Source organism: Somniosus microcephalus, chromosome 11 (assembly GCF_052327205.1).
Source record: "Somniosus microcephalus isolate GS21.2 chromosome 11, FLI_Smic_1.0, whole genome shotgun sequence".
NCBI lineage: Eukaryota > Metazoa > Chordata > Chondrichthyes > Squaliformes > Somniosidae > Somniosus > Somniosus microcephalus.
Window position 1 is genome coordinate 97,374,483 of NC_140997.1, and position 21,562 is coordinate 97,396,044.

A 21,562-nucleotide genomic window follows, 5' to 3' on the forward strand; every position below is an offset into this window, starting at 1 on the left:
GTCAATCAAGCCGTATAAGACGGGAATGGCATGTAGGCCAGACCGGGTAGGGGTGTGGCAGGTTCCCTTCCCTGAAGGACACCGGTGAACCATGTGGGTTTTTATGCCAATTCAGCTGCTTTCATGGTCATTCGCTTTCTAGTGCTAGCCCACAAATGACCAGATTTATTGAATTCAGTTTCACAACTTGGACTTGCAACCTCTGGCTTGTTAGTCGAGCACCATAACCACTGCACTACCACGTCCTCTGATGGCCGAGTAAGTAAAGGCACCACCAGCTTGCAGTATCAAATCAGACCAGAAGGGTTGATTCCCAGTCTGTGCGGAGTTGGTTGATGGGGAGCTCCCAAAGCTAACAATCCCCTGACACTGTATGAAGAAGAGCAGGGAGTCCTGGCCAACATTACTCCAAAAGAAAATTCGATGCACTCGTCATTCATTTCATTCCTGTAAGAGCATAAGAAATAGGAGCAGGAGTCGACCATTTGGCCCCTCAGGCTTGCTCCGCCCTTCAGTAAGATCATGGCTGATCTTCTACCTCATCTCCACTTTCCTGCACTATCCCCATATCCCTTGATTCCCTTAATATCAAATCTATCGATCTCTGTCTTGAATATACTCAACGACTGAGCCTCCACAGTCCTCTGGGGTAGAGAATGCCAAAGATTCACCACCCTCCAAGTGAAGAAATTTCTCCTCAATCTCAGCCCTAAATGGCCGACCCCTTATTCTGAGACTGTGACCCCTGGTTCTAGACTCCCCAGCCAGGGGAAACATCCTCCCTGCATCTACCCTGTTGAGCTCTGTAAGAATTTTGTATGTTTCAATGCGATCGCCTCTCATTCTTCTAAACTCTAGAGAATATCGGCCCCGTCTACGCTATCTGTGAGATCGTGCTGTGCTGCAGAATGCCACTGCCTGCCTTCAGAAGAGCAGTCACTGCACTGAGAGGATTTTGTTTGTGAAGCGTCCTTGAGACATTTCTGAAATGTGATGAGGCGTGATACTTTGAGTTGAACAGGAAGAATTTGTAATTTGGCCTAAATGAGAAATCGGAGCATGTTATTCAAGGCTGCGAATGAAATATTCTATAATTAAGAATCAGTTCCTCTAGCATTGCATCTACTGTGGAAATTGGGCAGACCTGTTAATGTAAAGAAATGGAAAACAAAAAAAAGTGCTTTAAATTTGTATTGCAGCTATGTTCTTTTATGATAACATTGCTTGCATTGTTTGTGTTTTAGTATCCTGACACAAGCGTGGATTGCTTATTGTAACTGCTGGGCGTTTTCTAGAATATACAGCACAGAAGGGAGGCCATTTGGCTCATTGTACCAGTGCCGGCTCTTTGAAAGAGCTCTCCAATTAGTCCCACTCCCCTGCTCTTTCCCCGCAGCCCTGCAATTTTTCCCCTTCGAGTATTTATTCAATTCCCTTTTGAAAGCTACGATTGAATCTGCTTCCATCGCCCTTTCAGGCAGTGTGTTCCAGATCACAACAACTCACTGCGTAAAAAAAAATCTCCTCATCTCCCCTCTGGTTCTTTTGCCAATTAACTTAAATTTGTGTCCTCTGGTTACCGACTCTCCTGTCAGTGAAAACAGTTTCTCCCAATCTACTCGATGAAAACCCCATATAATTTTGAATTCCTCTGTTCAATCTCCCCTTAACCTTCTCTGCTCCAAGGAGAACAATCTCAGCTTCTCTAGTCTCTCCACATAATTGAAGTCCCTCATCGCTGGTACCATTCTAGTAAATCTCCTCTGTACCCTCTCCAAGGCCTTGACATCCTTCCTAAAGTGTGGTGCCCAGAATTGGAAACAATACTCCAGCTGAGGCCTAACCATTGATTTATAAAGGTTTAGCATAACTTCCTTGCTTCTAATCTTACAAATCACCATTTTGAACTTCAGGTACATTGATGATCCTGAAGTCTGCTTGCAGCAACAACCCCAGCTATATTGACCGCCTCATCTCTGTCTTCATGCGTTCTCTACAGAAGATGGTGAGAGACCATCTAAACCCACAGACGACACCAGGGGCATCTGAGACTAATACAGGTAATGGCATTGCTTTTAATATTGTTTCACCCGATGAGGTTGGAAAGAAAATGTGAAAGTCATTTTGCTGCGATGCCATTGCAATAAAACTAAATGCATTGCTTCGAAGAATGGGAAAGTGTCATTCAGCTTCTGAACACATAATAGCCTACTGTCTCTTGCAGCAGGTCAGTTTGATTTGTAGGCCAATATAATTTTCGTACAGTGGTACGAAGATTTGAGAAAAATGGATGTAGATGATTATAAGCATTTCATATTTCAAAATGTCTTGCATAATGTATACTTTGAGATGTTTTCATTGATGGTTTGTGAATAATGGGTTTTATATTCGATCGATGTACTGCCCAAAAACGCTTTGAAAATGTTCACTTTCAGTCTTTAGGCTATAAAATAAATATCAACCAGCACTTTACACATTTTCATAGTACGAGTTCATGCGTTTATATTTTTGATGTCAAGGTGATATCTCTGCAGTAAAAGGTACACGGTGTGTTTATTGCCCGAGTTCCCAGAACAAATTTCATTTTTCTTAAGCACTCACTACACAGAGATGTCTCGGGGCACTTTAGCAAATGGATATTGGATAGAAAGTGGATAAGGAATTGGGTGGATGGTGGTGAAAGGGAGAAGGTCAGATCCAGCAAACAGCATGGTCGAAGAACATCTTGAAGAACTATAGAAACATAGAAGATAGGAGCAGGAGTTGGCCATTCGGCCCCTCTAGCCTGCTCCGCCATTCAATGTGATCATGGCTGATCATCCAAGTTCAGTACCTGGCCACTGCTTTCTCCCCATACCCCTTGATCCCTTTAGCCTTAAGAAATATAGCCAACTCCTTCTTGAATATATTTAATGAATTGGCCTCTACTGCCTTTTGTGGTAGAGAATTCCACAGGTTCACCACTCTGGGTGAAGAAATTCCTCCTCATTTCTGTCCTAAAAGGCCTACCTCTTATCCTTAGACTGTGATCCCTGGTTCTGGATTCCCCGACCATCGGGAACATCCTCCCTGCATCTAGTCTGTCCAGTCCTGCCAGAATTTTATAAGTTTCAATGAGATCCTATCTCATTCTTCTAAACTCCAGCGAGTACAAGCCCAATCGACCCAATCTCTCCTCATACGTCATTCCTGCCATCCCAGGTATCAGCCTGGTGAATCTTCGCTGAACTCCTTCCATGGCAAGAATATCCTTCCTCAGATAAGACGACCAAAACGGCGCACAATACTCAAGATGTGGTCTCACCAAGGCCCTGTACAACTGCAGCAAGACATCCTTGTTCCTGTACTCGAACCCTCTCGCTATGAAGGCCAACACACTATTTGCCGCCTTAACCACCTGCTGCACCTGCATGCTTACCTTCAGCGACTGGTGCACAAGGACACCCAGGTCTCGTTGCACTTCCCCTTCTCCCAATCTGTTGCCATTCAGATAATAATCTGCCTTCCTATTTTGACACCAAAGTGGATAACCTCACATTTATCCACGTTATATTGCACCTGCCATGCTTCTGCCCAATCACCCAACCTGTCCAAATCATCCTGTAGTTTCTCGGCCTCCTCCTCACAGCACACACGCCCACCCAGCTTTGTGTCGTCTGCAAATTTGGAGATATTACATCTAGTTCCCTTGTCTAGATCATTAAAATATATTGTGAATAGCTGGGGTCCAAGGACCGATCCCTGCGGTACCCCACTAGTCACTGCCTGCCGCTCGGAAAAAGACCCGTTTATTCCAACTCTTTGCTTTCTATCTGCCAACCAGCTCTCTATCCAAGTCAATACCTTGCCCCCAATCCCATGTGCCTTAACTTTACACGCTAATCTCTTATGTGGGACCTTATCGAAAGCCTTCTGAAAGTCCAAATACACCACATCCACTGGTTCTCCCTTATCTATTTTACTAGTTACATCCTCAAAAAATTCCAGTAGATTAGTCAACTATGGGCCGCACACCCAAAAAAAAATTAGCAGGACCATTCAATTTCTCACGCATGCGCAGTTATTTCAATTGTAAAGCTGTTGAGTGGTCTGCACGGGACCTCCAGATGGCAGCATAGATTAATGGGAACATTGGCCAGAACTCCCATGAGATCTTGTATGTCCACCTGAGAGGGCAGACGGGGCCTCGGTTTTTCTTGTCTCATCTGAAAGACTGCACCTCCGACAGTGCTGCACTCCCTCTGCACTGCACTGAAATGTCGGCCTGGATTTTGTGCTCAAGTTTCTGGAGTGGGACTTGAGCCCACAATTCTCTGCCATAAGAGACGAGAGCGCTACCCACTGAGCCACAGCTGACACTAGCTGAACACTGCAGTAGCAATGGGGCTGTGGAGGCAGGGGGCTTCCTGCCTCTGATTGTGACTGCAGATGTGTGGATGTAGGGCGAGTATGGGATTGGGCTCAGCTGTGATGCTCCCCATGGATAAATGAACCTGCCGATATTCACTGAGCTAATGCGTGGAAAATTGCCATTTGGGTTAACTGCTGTTGGGTGGCTGCCATTTGTGGAACTGAACCCTGGCATGAAGCATTGCCTTAAAGGGAGAGAAGAAATTTGGTGGGGCAGGGCGTAGGGGGATGGTAAAAGAAAGATGCAGAACAATTTGTAGCAGTGTGTTACAGGATGAGCTGGCTATGGGGAGCAGATGTTTGTAAAGATGAAAGGTAGATGAATATCATTTAAGCTGCCTTATCAGTTCTGGAACAAGGTACTTAATTTAAGAGTTTCAAACATGTTTGCGAGAGGATTAATGTGCCTGAAGCAAACTAGAATAATAAATCAGCCCTAAATGTTAATTAAATTAGTTATTGCAGAGGCAGTCTATCATGTTGCTACAAAGATAGTAAAAATTCAACATGCTTTCAAATCAAAATTTAATGCTGTAATAATTGAGAGGAAGTGCACTTTTAAAAACACGTTACAGGTACATTTTTCCCCTCCACGACCACACCCCCCCCACCCAATCAAGAAGCACCCAGCCCCAAGGATTCAACATTTCTGCCACCCTAATTTTCAAGTCCTGAAATTGTTGCCCATTGGTGTATTTGAGGCTGTGTGAGAAACATTAAAAAGAAAGACTTGCATTTCAATAGTGCCTTTCACAACCACAACCAAAGCGTCCCTAATGTCTTATCGGAAAGTCGGCACCTCCGACAGTGCAGCACTCCCTCGGTACTGCATTCCCTCAGTACTGCACTGAGTGTCAACCTAGATTTTTGTGCTCAAGTCTCTGGAGTGGGACTTTCTGACTAAGACAAAAGTGCTACCCACTGAGCCACAGCTGACACCAAACACCGAACAGTTTTTTTTGCCTAAGTATTACTGTAGTTGTAGACTCTTCTGTAGTAATTAACGTGTTGCTCCAGGTAAGTGTTCTACTCTGCAAAGGCACATTGCTGTGAATTATTAATATCTTTGGGTTCTAGGATAGCTCATAGATGATATATGTTGCTCTTGAAAATAAAGGATACAGCAGACCACAAATTAAATGGGGGTTTTTGGATACAAGGCTAAAGAAATTATAGCTCTCTTGTGTACTGCAGCATAGCAAATAAAATAAATAATGATCTACAACAGTAATCTGTCATAAGGACGTGTAAGAGGAATGATGTAAATTTTTAATTATCACAATAGAACGGTCATTTTGTTGGAAGGACCGTGTGAAGAAAGCAGAATAGTAAAGTGAGCAACTTATCTCGCCTGGAGTCTGTGCAGGGAACAAGGACAGAGAGAGAGATGGCAGTGTAATCATTTTTACCTACATTTGCTAAGTAGCCGGGGGATGATATAGGCTTAGGCATTTGTTCTGGTTTTTTGTTGTTGATATTTTAAGTTTGTATCGTTTAAAACGAATAGGTTTTCCTGGTGCTCATTAGTCAGATTATACACTTGGTACTTCAGTCCTGAAAGCAGACACACCTTGACACGTGCAGGCAGTCTCAGCTCTGACGATTGATCAGTGATCCTTTCTCATTCCTGGCTCTTGTCACCTGGCTTCAAATCAAGCCCTGCTGGCTATAAGAACATAGACTGTATTTTAGCAGGCTGTAACTTCTCGGGCTCATCAAGGTGTTGATCTTGGTGTCGGGGACATGGACCCTTCCCCATATCAGCTATGTATAGCCAGCCATACAGGCATTATTCCCTCTGCTCTGCTCCAACCCGCCAAAGAAAATCTCTACTTGCAGTGTGAATTGTGTCTGTACCAGCCGCCCTCGTGATCTCTCTGCTCAGCTCAGCACAGTTATGTAGGCTCACAAAGAACTGGGTTCAGACTGATATTAAATTCACTCGCAGCCAGCAGACTGGCTATCGTCCCATCAGTGTGAGCTGGATTCAAAGTGTTTCGGCACCTATTTCCCACCTTCATAATGCTTGACCAGTAGTTATTTCCATTGATGTCCAATTTAATTGTTTAGCAATGTGGGATTTTATCATTGTGGGTTATTATTAACCCATAAAATTACAATCCCAATAAAATAAAGGCTAGGCAGTGTTGTATGTTTAGTGCTCGCTAACTTCTTCCTTATTTTAACAAATGGCTTCAGAGATAGAATCATAGAAACTTACAGCACAGCAGGAGGCCATCCAGCCCATCGTGCCTGTGCTGGCTCTTTGAAAGATCAGTTGTGCTCAGTCCCACCTCCCTGCTTTTTGTCCGTAACCCTGTAAGTTCCCTTATCCTCGAGCACCCGTCCAACTCCCTTTTGAAATTATTGCTGGATGCTGCTTCCATCACCACCTCAGGTCGAGCGTTTCTAATCCTGACAGCTCCGAGTGCAAAAAATGTCTCCTCGAGATCTTTGTCCCAATGATTTTTGAATCTATGGCATCCAGTTATTGACCCACTCATCAGAGGGAATATCTTTTCCCTATTTACTCTATCAAAACTTCTCACCATCTTGAAAACCTCTTAATGTATGATCTTGAAACATTTTTCAGGGGGATTTAAAAAAATTGTTTCACGCTACTTAAAGTTGTGCCGTGCTAATAGTGGAAACTATCTTTTAGTATTTCAGAATTCTTTAGTTGGCATATCATGAGGTTTATTGATGTGAAAGGCTCATGTCAAGTCGATCAAAGTGAAGGAAAACCTTTTCCCATTAAAGGCATGGGGTGATGATGAGCAGGAATTTCAGTGATTGACTTGGCATGTTTGAAGGATAGCTGCTCTGACATCGTGCCCTTGTACCTCCAAAAAGAAAGCAATGACATTTAGCCACTAATCTGTTTCTTGGCCAAACGTGTGAAAATGTCTAAATAAGAATTGAATCTATAAGAGTACTAATTTGCTGTTATGCTTCATTACCATACTGTGATTATCAAAGCAGCTCCAACCTTGAAGCAACTGGAAAGATACCTTGTCCAAGCCCCTCTGCCTTTTCACTTCCCTCTCCTTTAAGAACCTCCTTAAAATCCACCTCATTTATCTCCCCTGGTCATCCCTGCTAATACCTGCTTCTTTGTCTCGGAGTCTACTTTTGTCTGAATGTGCCTCTGTTGTAGCATTAAAGTGCACAGGAGAGCATTTGGCTTCACATTAAACTGGAGTTATAATTCACCTGGTGTGAGATGATCTCTTGCAGAGGGTTTTTGCAATACTTAATTTTATTGCACTTGGGAGTCAGATTTGGCACCTGACTACTGAGTTAAACTGCCATTTTTACATTAATACGCACCTGATGCCGCTTCGCATCAACATTATAACAACAGTATAACTGCCGCTTAAGTTGGGCAGTAGATGAATTCCACTATACTGGGTAATTATAATACCACTAGATGGTGCTCTAAGCAGAGTCTTGTTTAAATTTAAACATTTAAAAATATATGCATGCCTCTGTTCTAAGAAGCATAATATCTGGAATTATGAATGTCTGAAGTTAGAGTAAATAGTTGTCCTGCTTTGCAGTTTGAAGTGGCATTTGTTTCACACTATTGTACTGCACCCTGGAGTCTGTCGCACTGCTTCGTCTGAATTGTTTTTTAAAGAAGAGCAGGGGAGTCCTGGCCAATATTTATCCCTCAATCAATATCACTAAAACAGAATATCTGATCATTATTGCTATTTGTGGGAGCTTGCTGTGCGCAAATTGGTTGCCACATTTCCTACATTACAACTTTTAAAAAAAGTACTTAATTGGCTGTAAGGCGCTTTGGGACGTCTGGTGGTCGTAAAAGGCGCAGTATAAATACATTCTTTTTAACAAGGGGAAAATTAAATTTCTCTTTTTCAGTCACTGTTGAGCTGATCATGTTAAGTCTGGAACTTGTGAAAACACGGCTTGCTGTAATGAGCATGGAAATGAGGAAGAATTTCATCCAAGTCATCTTGACCTCTCTCATTGAGAAGTCGCCCGATGCTAAGATTCTACGAGCTGTGGTGAAAATAGTGGAGGAGTGGGTGAAGAATAATTCTCCCATGGCAGTAAATCAGGTGAGAATGTTTACAAGTAAGTAGAGTATATTTAGTAGAAATCAAAGTTGGTGTGATTGAGTACAGGAATTTCATTTGTGATTTGCAAAATATATTTTTATAAGTTCTGCAAAATGTGTACATCATAAATAGTATAAAATTGAATTTAACTAAATGTGTGAATCTGCATAACATTTATTTAGCTTTGTCATTGAATAGCTTAAAGCTGTTTAATACTTTGTAATTATAGCTAATGACGGCAAGCTCTTAACGATTACATAGTCAACCGGCCAGTTTTTTTCACCAGTACTGCGTCTTTTAAAAGATTATAATTAATTTGTGTTTATTATATTCATGTAGGTTTACTGCTGCGCAACCAAGGCAGTTAATACTTTCATGTCCAATTATACAAGATGTACTAAAGCAGGCATTGGGTAAAGCAAAGCATGGGGTTTTTCCCAGCTTTGTCCCTCTTTTTCTTTTGGAAGGTGATTTTCAGGGCACCGCCAGCCCTCTGGCACCTTGACCAAGTGACTATTCACATATGTGAGCTGAGAAACCTGTCACCTATTCACCAGCACAGTGGAGCCCAATATGGTCCTTTCCTCATTTCCCACAAGAGAACACGTTGCAGCCTGACTCCTTGGATAGCGATGAGAAGGAAAACCTTCCTAAGGCTAGAAAAACTGAAGCCAGTTGCAGTGCCCCAGTTGCTAATTCAGCACAGGAATCATACCTGGGGTCATCGTGTGGTTCAGTACCCGCACCATGTGGCTGATTTACAAGCCATAATAATCCAAGTGCAGAGTATCAATAGACTAAGTTACTGCCCACTTAGCGTTCCTGACCCAAGCATAAATCAGCATTGGTTTCATTGTTTAGCACATGGGAACTCAATGCAGGATCATTCTCATTTGCAAATTAACAGTTACAACATATTTTATACATTAATAGTATAAAATAGATTCTGTTCCAGCATGAATAATTAAATGGACGAGTGAAATTTGTGATATTAAGTCATAATTTGCAATCCAAATATTGTCTGTTGGCAAAGTGATTATGGGTTTATCAGGATTTGACTTTTTAGTGCACACAGCAAAATTTAATTTCTGGTTTAGAGGAGTATAAAGTATTTCAGACCCAGGGGGAGGGTGCAATTATACCTGCATCACACTGCTGACTCCTGCACCACACTCTCATCTAGAAATAACGGCCAGCATTTATATAGCACCTCTAATGTTGTAAAACGTCCCAAAGATTGGATAGGCTGGGGTTGTTTTCTTTTGGAACAGAGGAGGCTGAGGGGAGATTTGATTGAGGTGTATAAAATTATGAGGGGTCTAGATAGAGTGGATAGGAAGAATCTATTTCCCCTAGCAGAGAGGTCAATAACCAGGGGGCATAGATTTAAAATAATTGGTCGGAAGTTTAGAGGGGATTTGAGGAGAAATTTTTTCACCCAGAGGGTGGTGGGGGTCTGGAACTCACTGCCTGAAAAGGTGGTAGAGGCAGAGACCCTCATCACATTTAAAAAGTACTTGGATATGCACTTGAAGTGCCAAAACCTACAAGGCAACGGACCAAGTGCTGAAAGGTGGGATTAGGGTGGATCGCTCTTTGTCGGCTGGCATGGACAAGATGGGGCCAAATGGCGGCCTCCTGTGCTGCAAATTTCTACGATTCTATGGGTTGGGTTGGAGAAAAAGTAGGTAAAGGAATGGATAATGAGCCATTGTTAAGACATTTAGCAGAGTGGGCTGAAAGCTTGGTTGCAAAGAGGTTTTTTTTTTTAAAGATGGCGAGGCAGAAGGGTTTGGGAGGGAATTGCAAAGGTGTCTGCTCCGCCCACAATGATAGGTGAAGGAAAGGGGGGAATGCACAAAAAGGCCAGCGCCAGAGGAAGCGGGGGTGGTGGGTGATGTTAGGCTGTAGGAGGGTGCAGAGATAGAGATGGGGGAGGTGAGGAGGGAAGGTTCAAATTCATTGAATTGGGGGACAGTGTAAATCATCGAGGACAGAGTGTTGGGACTTGATGCAGAACAGAATCCAGGCAGCTGTGGTTTGAACAAGTTGGAGTTGATGGGGGATGAGAGACCAGCAAGGAGGACACTTTAGAAGTTAATGTCTAGTGATAACAAAAGGACAGATGAGGGTTTTAACAGTGCTAAGGGTGAGGTAGAGGCAGAGACTGGCGATTTTGTGGAGGTGGAAGTAAGCAGCCTTGGTGATGGGCAAGATGGAGAATTTGAAGTGCAGTGCAGTTCTGGGTCAAACCTGTGCACTTACATTTTTTAAATTTTTAAACAGTTTTTAACACCAGTTAATTTTTAATCTGAGCAGAGACCTGATGTGGGAAGTCATAAGAACATAGGAACATAAGAACTAGGAGCAAAAATAGGTCATGCGGCCCCTCAAGCCTATTCCACCATTCAATAAGATCATGGCTGATCATCGACCTCAGCTCCACTTTCCTGCACTATCCTCATATCCCTTGATTCCCTTAATATCCAAAAATCTATTGATCTCTGTCTTAAATATACTCAATGACTGAGCATCCACAGCTCTCTGGGGTAGAGAATTCCAAAGATTCGCAACCCTTTGAAGAAATGTCTTCTCACCCCGGTTCTAGACTCCCCAGCCAGGGGAAACATCCTCCCTGCATCCACCCTGTCGCGCCCTGTAAGAATTTTACATGTACAGTTGATGCGCTAACAGTAAAACGTTCTCAAATGGTCCGTAGCTGTTGAATGTTTTAAAACTTGACTTTTTGCACTGGACTGAGTCATACCGCACCTGGTGCGAAGTTGTAGTGATGTGAGGCTGCCTCTTGGAGGTGCTCTCGTGCCTTTTGCCTGCAGTGCTGTTAGATCTCTGACCTACCTGACTGCTGAGCCATAGTAGCATTGAAAACCTTTTCACATTAATGCAACGCAAAGCTCTGCTTATTAAATTCTGGGCTCTCTGTGTTTAGTGGTTTAGAACAGTGAGCAGTTATTTACTACTTATGAGCTTGACACTTATCAATTTCCTTTTTCAAATTATATTCTTGTGCTTGCCATTCCCCAACCCAGGTGTAGTACTGTGCTGTCACAGTCCTTCATCTGGTGCTGAATGTGATTTGAGAGCAACTTTGACTGGTAATCAATGCTGGAATTTGAATGCACAAGCTCTGGTTCAGGAGTGACCCATGGCTGCTAAGGTCATTGTCTTAGACACCAGTTAATGTTATTGTGCCCTCCTGCCTGTCTCTGCTATCTGGTTTTGCAGTGATGTGTTTATTACTGTTCCTATTTCTCCAAGTTAAGCATTTAGAATCTACTGTTTCGAGGGGGTGTGGGAAATAAAAAATAAAAAATATTGGCAGAATGAATCATTTCTCTATTCCGTGCAGACTCCTACGCTGAGAGAGAAGTCTATTTTGCTGGTTAAAATGATGACCTACATTGAAAAACGCTTTCCAGATGACCTTGAATTAAATGCCCAGTTCTTGGACATCGTTAACTATGTCTATAGGTAATTGTAGTAATTAATCAAAAATTACATTTCATTAATTCGCACACTTCTGTCTTTGCACCGTGCGCTTGAGAGGCCAATGCAATTTATGTTCCAGTTGAAAACGCAATATGACTTGGTTAGTTTTTGTCTCTCTTCTAATTTGTGTTGAACATAAGAATAATTTGCAGCTTAGATGCAGGTTTTTTTAATGAAGCCCAAGGTTAACTATGATCGCCAGCATACAGTATATAACTTTACAGAATCAAACTAGTCTTTATATTTCCTTTTTAGCTAGACCTGGCTGTGAAGGAAGTGTAGATTTATTTTTCAAATCCGCCTTCCAACTGATGAAAAGAAATTTCATTTTGTAAATACTAATTCACTATTCAAAGTGCAGAACCTCCCAGCGTGTTTGCCGGTGCATTTTGTTTCATGTGTTGATCAACGTGGGGTCTAGATATGGAGGATGTTAACTAAAATATTCCGACACCTCTTAGATGGTGCATTTTGAGTCTTGAAACGTTGGATTAAAAGTGGTTAGACTTTGAAATCTCCTTCAATCCCATGTGTCCCACAGAATAAACAGACATTTTATCCTGGTATAGATAATGTTGTCACAAAAGAATTAATTAAAGGAAAGCTTCAATGAGCTAGTACGAGGATAGTATGCACATAAATTCCAAGCGAAGTAGCATTGCGCATTTTTGATTTCTTTATTAATCCTCGCTCGCCCCCCCCCCCCCCTCTCGGTCGACCCTGCACCTCTGCTCTGGAAGGATATATTGACTTTGGCGGGGGTTACAGCACAGACTCTGCAAAATACTAGGGCTTAAAGGTTTAAATTTTGAGGACAGGTTGCATAAACTTGGCTTGTATTCCATTGAGGGGTGATCTAACTCAGGTCTTCAAAGTGAGAAAAGGATTCAATAGGGTAGTTGGAGAGAAACTATTTCCTCTGGTGGAGGAATCCAGAACAAGGGGGCATAATCTTAAAATTAGAGCCAGGCCGTTTAGGAGTGAAATCGGGAAGCATTTTTCCACACACAGGGTTGTGTAAATCTGGAATTCCCTTCCCCAAAAGGCTGTGGTTGCTGGGGATCAATTTAATTTTTCAAGATTGAGATCGACATTTTTATTAAGTGAGGGTATCAAGCAATTTGGAGCAAAGATGTGTAAATGGAGTAGGGATACTGATCAGCCATGATCTAATTGAATGGTGGAACAGGCTCGAGGGGCTGAATGGCCTCCTCCTATTCTATGTTCCTATGCTGTGGAAATAGATGTCTTTTTTCAAAAAGATCTAAATAATTGGATAGCACTATCAAAGAGCCGACACAGGCACAATGGGCTGAATGGCTTCCTTCTGCGCTGCAAGATTCTATGATTTTAACTAAAACGCTATTTAACTGACACAGATTGATGTAGGTGCGTTACTGTTTGGCTGCTCTTAATTACTCTGCACACATTGACTACTATACCCTTGTGACCAAATGCAGGGATGAAAATCTCTCTGGCAGTGAGCTTACCGCGAAGCTAGAGCCGGCATTCTTAGCGGGATTGCGGTGTTGCCAGCCCCACATTCGGGCCAAATTCTTCGAAGTTTTCGATAACTCGATGAGGCGCCGGGTATACGATCGGCTACTGTATATTACCTGTTCCCAAAACTGGGAGGCCATGGGAAGCCATTTCTGGATCAAACAGTGCATAGAGGTGAGGAAAGAATGGCCGTCATACTGTCTGTACTGTCCGTAAGTTATTTTGCTTTCACAGCAGATTTCCGGTGGGGAGGGGGGAGGTTTGAATTGCACTAAGTAATTTAGAAGCCTGAAAAATACCTCTCATACTGAGCATCTGATAGAAAAATGCATTTAATTCAATTTATCAGATTGGGGAAAAAGGAAGAGGCAGAAAACAAAATATCTGTAGTTATTTTCTAAGATTAAAGCCAGGGATTCAGTTGCACATTGCTTACAATCCATTTGGTGACTAAATGAACAGCAAAATAAAACATCACCGAGGTGTACAATCCATTTTTTGATGTGAAAAGGAAATAACCCCATTTAACAAAAGATTGTGGTTTCGAAGGAGGTGTGTTTTGTACCAAATGTTTTTTTTTCTCCTGTGGAGCTCCTTGAAGTTGGTGAAGTGACCTGATGTATTTCATAAACTGCAAGAGACTTCTATAAAACACAGCAGATCCCACTGACTTCAGAGAGCCTTGGGGAATGCGCAAAAAAACGCTCTCCGTGCAAAACTTCCAACCTTTTCAGAGCGTTTAAAGCTATTGGCCAGTCACTGCTATTTTAGTACAGCATGCACTGTTGCCCTTCAGGTCTCTGGTTATCACTGGCACATCTTGCTCGAATGCTGTAACCAGCTGACTTTATGCTCAATGCACTTACTTCAAAATATCATCAATAATTCTAGTGTGATCAGATTTTGATTTGTTTAAAGCTAGATTACATAGAATGTACAGCCCAGAAACAGGCCATTCGGACACTAACTGGTCTATGTCAGTGTTTGTGCAACACACCAGCCTCCTACCCCTACTTCATCTCACCCTATCAGCATATCCTCCTATTCCATTCTCCCTCATGCTTGTCCAGCCTCCCCTTAAATGCATCTATACTATTCGCAACAACCACTCCCTGTGATAGCGAGTTCCACATTCTCACCACTCTCTGGGTAAAGAAGTTTCTCCTGAATTCCCTATTGGATTTATTAGTGACTCTCTTATATTTATAGCCCCTAGTTTCAGTCTCTCCCACAATTGGAAACATCTTCTCTACGTTTATCCTATGAAACCCTTTCATAATCTTAAAGACCTCTATTAGGTCACCCTCAGCCTTCTTTTCTCGGGAGAAAAGAGCCCAGATTCTTTCTCCATTCCTTGGTTAAGTTCACAAATACTGGACTGGCGAAGATGTAAGAAATTTAGGATGGATAGCATTCTCTCAAGTTCCTCCCCTCCTTTTCCAAAGACACTGGCACTTGATGTGGTATTACTCCATGGGCACTGCCAGTTCCCTGGTAGCCACTCAGATGGACTGTCTTGCGTGAGTCTCCGCAGTGAGTGCTAGCAAGCTTTTTGACATTAGAAGTGTGGCAGCTGAACCCAGCCCTGGTCCACACTTTCCAATGGAGGGTAGCAACATGCTCCGTATGGGTCAGTTCAACATCGAGAGTGCCTTTACCCACTGGGCCTCTGGACAAGTGGTTTCGGTTAGAATGATCAAAAATCCGTTGAGAATCTTGCCCGCAATAGTTTTTTAAAAATTCATTTATGGGATGTGGGCGTCATTTATTGCCCATCCCTAATTGCCTTTGAGAAGGTGGTGGTGAGCCACCACAATGGTAGTACTATGAAAAATGAAATGGTTTGTTCCTGTTTATCTCTGCCCAATTAGCATGGAGAAATTAGTGAATCTTGCTCTCAGGGAATTGAATTAATATCACCGCATGTAGTCTTTAACCCTGGGATCTAGTCATTTCAGCTGAGCATGTTATTTCAGCTCCCTCACACTATTGGGCTCATTAACTTTGCTAAGTGAATTCCCCCCATTGATGTCGCCAGTATGTTTACAACTTAAAAATGTCTCTCTTTGTGGAAGAATTGGCAATGATGATGTGTTGGCCTAAAATATTTATTATCTTGCTAAGCCCTGCATGTGCATTGTTTTTGATTATTGCACCTCCTTTTGTTTTTCTACCCGCCCCCCCCAGCTACTACTTGCAGTGTGCGAAAAAAATACCACCATTGGCACCAACTGCCAAGGAGCCATGCTGCCATCCATCACCAACGTCATTAATCTGGCGGACAGCCATGACCGTGCAGCCTTTGCCATGGTAACGCACGTGAAACAGGAGCCCAGGGAGAGGGAGAACAGCGAAAGCAAAGAGGAGGTGATTTGTTTTTGGTGTTTAATTTTGTTGTGTTGACCTGCACAGGCCAACGAATTTTGGTTAAGCAATTAGCATGGAAATTACAACATGTTTCTTCTTGTGCTGGCTGTTTCCAAGATGGATGTTACAAAGTATTCCCAGCACAGAAACAGGCCATTCAGCCAAAATAGGTCCATGCCAGTGTTTATGCTCCACACAAGCCTCCTCCTATCCTTCTTCTAACCCCAGCAGCATATCCTTCTGTTCGTTTTTCCCTCGTGCTAGCTTCCCCTTAAATGCATCTGTACTATTTGCCTCAACCACTCCCTGTGGTAGCGAGTTCCACATTCTCACTACTCTCTGGGTAAAGAAGTTTCTCCTGAATTCCCTATTGGATTTATTAGTGACTATCTGATATTTATGACTAATGTTCCCCCAATTTTAAATTTGGGTGCGCAGCCCATTCAAAGATTCGCAAATGCGCGAAATTTCACATTGGAAAAGCCGGTCCTAGGTTGCACGGGACCGTCAGTAAGCTGCGCGGCCACGCAGCTTAAAGGGAACGTTGTTCATGATCCCTAGTTCTGGTCTCACTCGCAAGTGGATGTTGTCGATAAAGGTTGACACAAACAGACCAGTTGCCTGTCAAATAGGATAAAGCAGTGTGGAAACCAAATTCAGTGCCAAGCCGTGACTAAGAATATTAAATTTGGTGTATCTTACAAAGCACATTGAGCCCTGGATTCCTTGACCAAAGTTCTTGTTAATTATGTGAGAAAAATCTGATTTGCCTTCATGTAAGGTTTTCCTCAGTGTACCATGAGCTCCAAACCCACGTGGCTGGTTAGTCATAGGGTGGATTTTCTTTCTGTTAGAAAACCAACATCAGTTTAAGATTATAAAATCAAGTGAAGCCCCTGGAGGTCAGCGTGGGAAAGGTTACTACAGAGGGGGAATTGTCCAGTGAAATGCGAGTGCCCTCCCCTTTTTTTGGTATTTGGTAGATTAACAAAACACAAGATAATCCATTTAAAAAAAAACAGTTTGTTAAAAGACATGTTTCAGCAATCAAACATGCTTGGCACATCATACACAAAGCAGCACTGAGAAACCCTGATGTGGCTCCAGATTCCGACTTGGAGGAGAAATTGCTCTGAAACACAATTTGAACAAGGCCTGCTACACTAAAAGTTTGGACAATCACTATTCCTCATTCGTTTTCCACATACTGGAGTAACACTTGCAACGCTGTGCCCAATGACCTCTTTTCACAGTTATATGCTGGACGCATACACACAACACACGCTTTCTTCTATATAATTAGCCCAGTAAATGCTATGACAGGTCCTTTAACCAGCGTGAAAATTCACAGTCGCCTAGACTCGCAAGGTACCAGCTGGGCTGCAATCAGTTATTAGCAGATTGCTTGCGTTTAACCTAAGAAAATCCTCACTGTGGAATGTGGAAGCCAAGCACTTTTGCTGCCTCGAGATTTTGATTTGAGCTATTGAAGTGTTGGTTGCATTTACATTGCGCCATTAACTAAGTAAAACCTCCCAAGGTGCCTCCCAGGAGCATTATCAAACAAAATTTGACACCGAATTGCATAAGGAGATACTAGGACAGGTGACCAAAAGCTTGGTCAAAGAGGTAGGCTTTAAGGAGCGTCTTAAAGGAGGAGAGAGAGATGGAGAGGCGGAGAGGTTTAGGGAGGGAATTCCAGAGCTTGCAGCTGAAGGCACGACCACCAATGGTGGAGTGAAGGAAATCGAGGATGTGCAAGAGGTCAGAATGAAAATTAGTTTCTACCCCCATTTTAATGGCTATTGCTAAATGTTTACTTTGTAGATCTGAGATTCTTGTGCAGATTGTGACTTGTATGAAAATGTTTTATTCCACGGCAGTTACATCATAACAATTAGAAGTAATTTTTTGCCCCTCTGATGATACAATGAGAATTATGTTTTATATATGTTCTTTAATAATTCTTGTTTAGGACGTGGAAATTGATATTGAGCTGGCGCCGGGAGATCAGAGCAGTACCCCGAAAACCAAGGAGCAGTCTGAAAAAGATGCTGGGAACCAGTTACACATGCTGACAAACAGGCATGATAAGTTTCTGGACTCTCTCCGAGAAGTAAAGGTGAGTATAATGAAGTTTAATTCATACATACTGTACTCTATTGTCTATTTACGGTGTAGTATGTATGGTATGCTGTGAAACGTGCAGTTTGATTTACACTTTAGTATGGCCTTTTATTTTAAACACACAGTTTAAGTAAGAGATTTGAGTAAAGCATAACGCCCACATCGAGCAAGAAAATAATTCACCACCTGAATCTGGGGCCAAGTTTGATCAAATTCCCCAAATTCTCATGGTCCTCTGCTTTAACGCAGTTTCTCCTTGAGAGTAGTTACGCACTTGCATTTAATTCTTAAATGACTGAACAGGCAGTGGAAGCCGATTCAATAGTAACTTTCAAAAGGGAGTTGGATAAATACTTGAAAGGAGAAATTCGCAGGACTATGAGGAAAGAGCGGGTGAGTGGGACTAATTGGAGAGCTCGTTCGCAGAGCTGGCACAGGCACGAAGGGCCAAATGGCGGCCTCCTGTGCTGCAAGATTCAATGATTCTAACAAGGGGGTCAGTTACCAACCCACAGTTTAGTTGTAACACGTGGTGAAAAGGTAAAATGTGATACTGTATTGTTTAAATATGCCAGCATACGCAGTGATATTTGAGAGGAGCACTTAATTAAATTGATGCAGATGGCCTGCTTATGCAAATAAATGCTATTAATGGCAATGGATGATGCATTCGTGGCTTATGCTGAAGCAGTCTCACTCTGTTACATCGTCCTTATTGTGTCATTTTACCTGGACAAGGTTGATGGGTAAAGCAGAGTTTAGAGTTTATTTACATGCCTGGTTTTGCTGCACTTCCTACTTGTTTTTTAACATGTTTTGCATTTTAGTTATAAAGCACCGAATCAAAAATAAAACACCTTTTGTGGAGAAGTTAAAAGAGCAGCAATTTAATGTATAAAGTGCTTTGTTGATGGGCCAGGAATAGGGCATATCCAGAAGATCCTGCTGCAGAATTATTTACATTGCTGCCGCTTTTTAACCAGTAAAAGTTATGCAGGAGCAGCATAATTCGACATGCCCAAAGTTTGTTGGGGCAGAGCAGAGGGGGTTTTGTGTTGCGTGCTCGCTGCTGACACTGGCTGCAAACACTGGAAAATGTTTTATCTCCCCCAGCAGTATGCACTATCTATTACCCTGATAGTAAAAATCCATCATAAAAAGCAGAAGCCTTTTTTGTTCACCTGACGATGTGATGAAAATGAGCATAACTGTGATTTGTGCTGCAGAATGAATCATAAAATCATAGAATGGTTACAGCATGGAAGAAGGCCATTCGGCCCGTCGAGCCAGTGCCACCTAGGGTACCATCATCAAAGCTGTCTGCATTTTTTTTGTGTTAAAGGGCAGGTTAAATTGCAGCGAGACAGTCAAGGAGACAATAGATTATATCACTGGCTTATTGTCTCAATCTTTAATTTGTGAGGCAGATCAAAAATAATTTTTAAATCTATGACTTTTTAATCATTTAGGAAATAAAATAAGCATGACTTGACATCAGTGGTGAAAAGTAAAATCTTACTGATTTTTTTTCTGCTAATATTTATTTACATCTACAATTGTTACTGATAATTGAACGGAACATTTTCTTCCAGGGGAAGAATTTTTTTTCTCTGAATTCTGAACTTTTTTCTTTTCTCTCTCCTTTGATAGACTGGGGCACTGCTGAGTGCATATGTTCAATTGTGTCATATTAGCACAGCGCTAGCAGAGAAAACATGGATCCAGCTCTTTCCCAGGCTCTGGAAGATACTATCTGACAGGCAACAGCATGTGAGTGTTTGGACTTGAACACTCAGTCCTGAATCTTTATCATTTAATTGTTTTATGGTCATCAGATGAATATAATCTATATTTTAGGGAGGCACTATTTGTATAAATATAAACTGTATAAGTTTTTAAAAGTATATTCTTGGTGATGTGCTCACAAGCTAGTTGTAAATGTACCACAGCTTTCAAAATGGGGGGAGGGGGGTGGTGACCAGCATATTTATTTGAAAAATTGGGGCTGTTTTCATTAGAACAGAGATTACTGGTTAATTTGATGGGCGTGTTTAAAATTACGAAGGGTCAGGACAAAGAAAAAGAACTCTGCTGTTCGTATCCTAACTCGCACCAAGTCCCGTTCACCCCTGTGCCCGCTGACCTACATTGGCTCACGGTCTGTCAATGCCTCGATTTTAAAATTCTCATCCTTGTTTGCAAATCTCTCCATGGCCTCACCTCTCCCTATCTGTTTAACCTCCTCCAGCCCTACACCCTCTGAGATCTCTGCGCTCCTCCAATTCTGGCCTCTTACGCATCCCCGATTTTCATCACTGCAACAAGACGTCTCCAAGCGCTTTAGAGCCAATGAAGTGTAGCCAATTTACACACAGCAAAGTCCCACAAACAGCAATCCGATAAAGGACCAGATGAAATGTTTATTAGTGATGTTGGTTGAGGGATAAATGTTGGCCAGGACACCAGGGAGAACTCCCCTGCTCCTCTTTGAATAGTGGCTGTGGGATCTTTTACATCCACCTGGTTTAACGTGTCATCTGAAAGACGGCACCTCAGAGTGTAGCACTTGCTCAGTACTGCACTGAATGTCAGACGAGATTGTGCGGTCAAGAACCTGAACTGGGATTGAACCCACGAATCTCCGAGGCGAGAGTGTTACCCACTGAGCCATGGCTGATGTAGAGTAAATAGAAACCAACTGTTTCCAGTCTTTGAGGAGTCTAGAACAAGGGGACTTAGCCAAGATTAAACATAAGAGATTGAGAATGGCGAGCAGGAGAAACATTTTTTACATAGAGGATCATGGTGCTGTGGCATACACTAATGGAGTTAGTGATTGAAGCAGAGCATATATTGGCATTTAAGACTAGGTTAGATAGTTGATTGAGGGACGGGGGAATATAGGGATATGGGATCAGGGCAGGCACATGTGATTCGGACTACTGCTCTTGTGGAGGATAGACACCAACATAGACTGGTTGGGCTGAACGGCCTGTTTCTGTTGTAATTTCTGTATAATATCTGGTGGTGTTGGTAACTGAAGATGTGGCCTGTATCAAGCCATGAAATACGAGTTATGCTTCCAAAAGAACTAAAATCAATAATACAAATACAATTCATATTTCAAACTGACCGTGATGCATAATGGTACTGCCTTTTAAAATAAAAATTCAAGTGAAAAATGTATTTCAAAGAATTATTTCAACAAAAGCTGCTAGCCTGGAAGGCGCTTTAACATTCCCCATAGCAGCTAGTAAAGTGCCAGCATCACTTGCAAATTCCCACGGTATTGATCTCGAGGGCCATCTCGCTCTAGAACTGAAGGACAAACTGAAAGCTTTTCTTCCTCACACTCTCTGATGTTCAATTTGAAAAGGGGTTTATATAGATCGACTGAACGTAAAACTTCTAAACTGCGCGACTCGCTGCTGAAGCAAGTTGTATCTGAAGCCGTGGCTACTGTTGTGTTTTGAGACTGAGGGAGTTCGTTGGAGGGGCACACACTAGAAAGTAATCTTCAACACTAAATTGTTACGACCTTGGAAGTGCGGAAATGTGTAAAG

General features: G+C 42.3%; 1 protein-coding gene across 1 annotated transcript in view; it reads left to right on the forward strand.

Annotated features, from left to right (window-relative positions):
• trrap (transformation/transcription domain-associated protein) overlaps positions 1–21,562 on the forward strand; it is a 227,597-nt gene that overhangs the window by 131,088 nt on the left and 74,947 nt on the right. Inside the window, exons 44-50 of the mRNA XM_085999960.1 lie at positions 1,914–2,060; positions 8,296–8,495; positions 11,866–11,987; positions 13,466–13,679; positions 15,693–15,872; positions 17,848–17,994; positions 19,650–19,769. Of these exons, the coding sequence (XP_085856086.1) occupies positions 1,914–2,060; positions 8,296–8,495; positions 11,866–11,987; positions 13,466–13,679; positions 15,693–15,872; positions 17,848–17,994; positions 19,650–19,769 (1,130 nt within the window). The remainder of the gene's footprint in view (positions 1–1,913; positions 2,061–8,295; positions 8,496–11,865; positions 11,988–13,465; positions 13,680–15,692; positions 15,873–17,847; positions 17,995–19,649; positions 19,770–21,562) is intronic.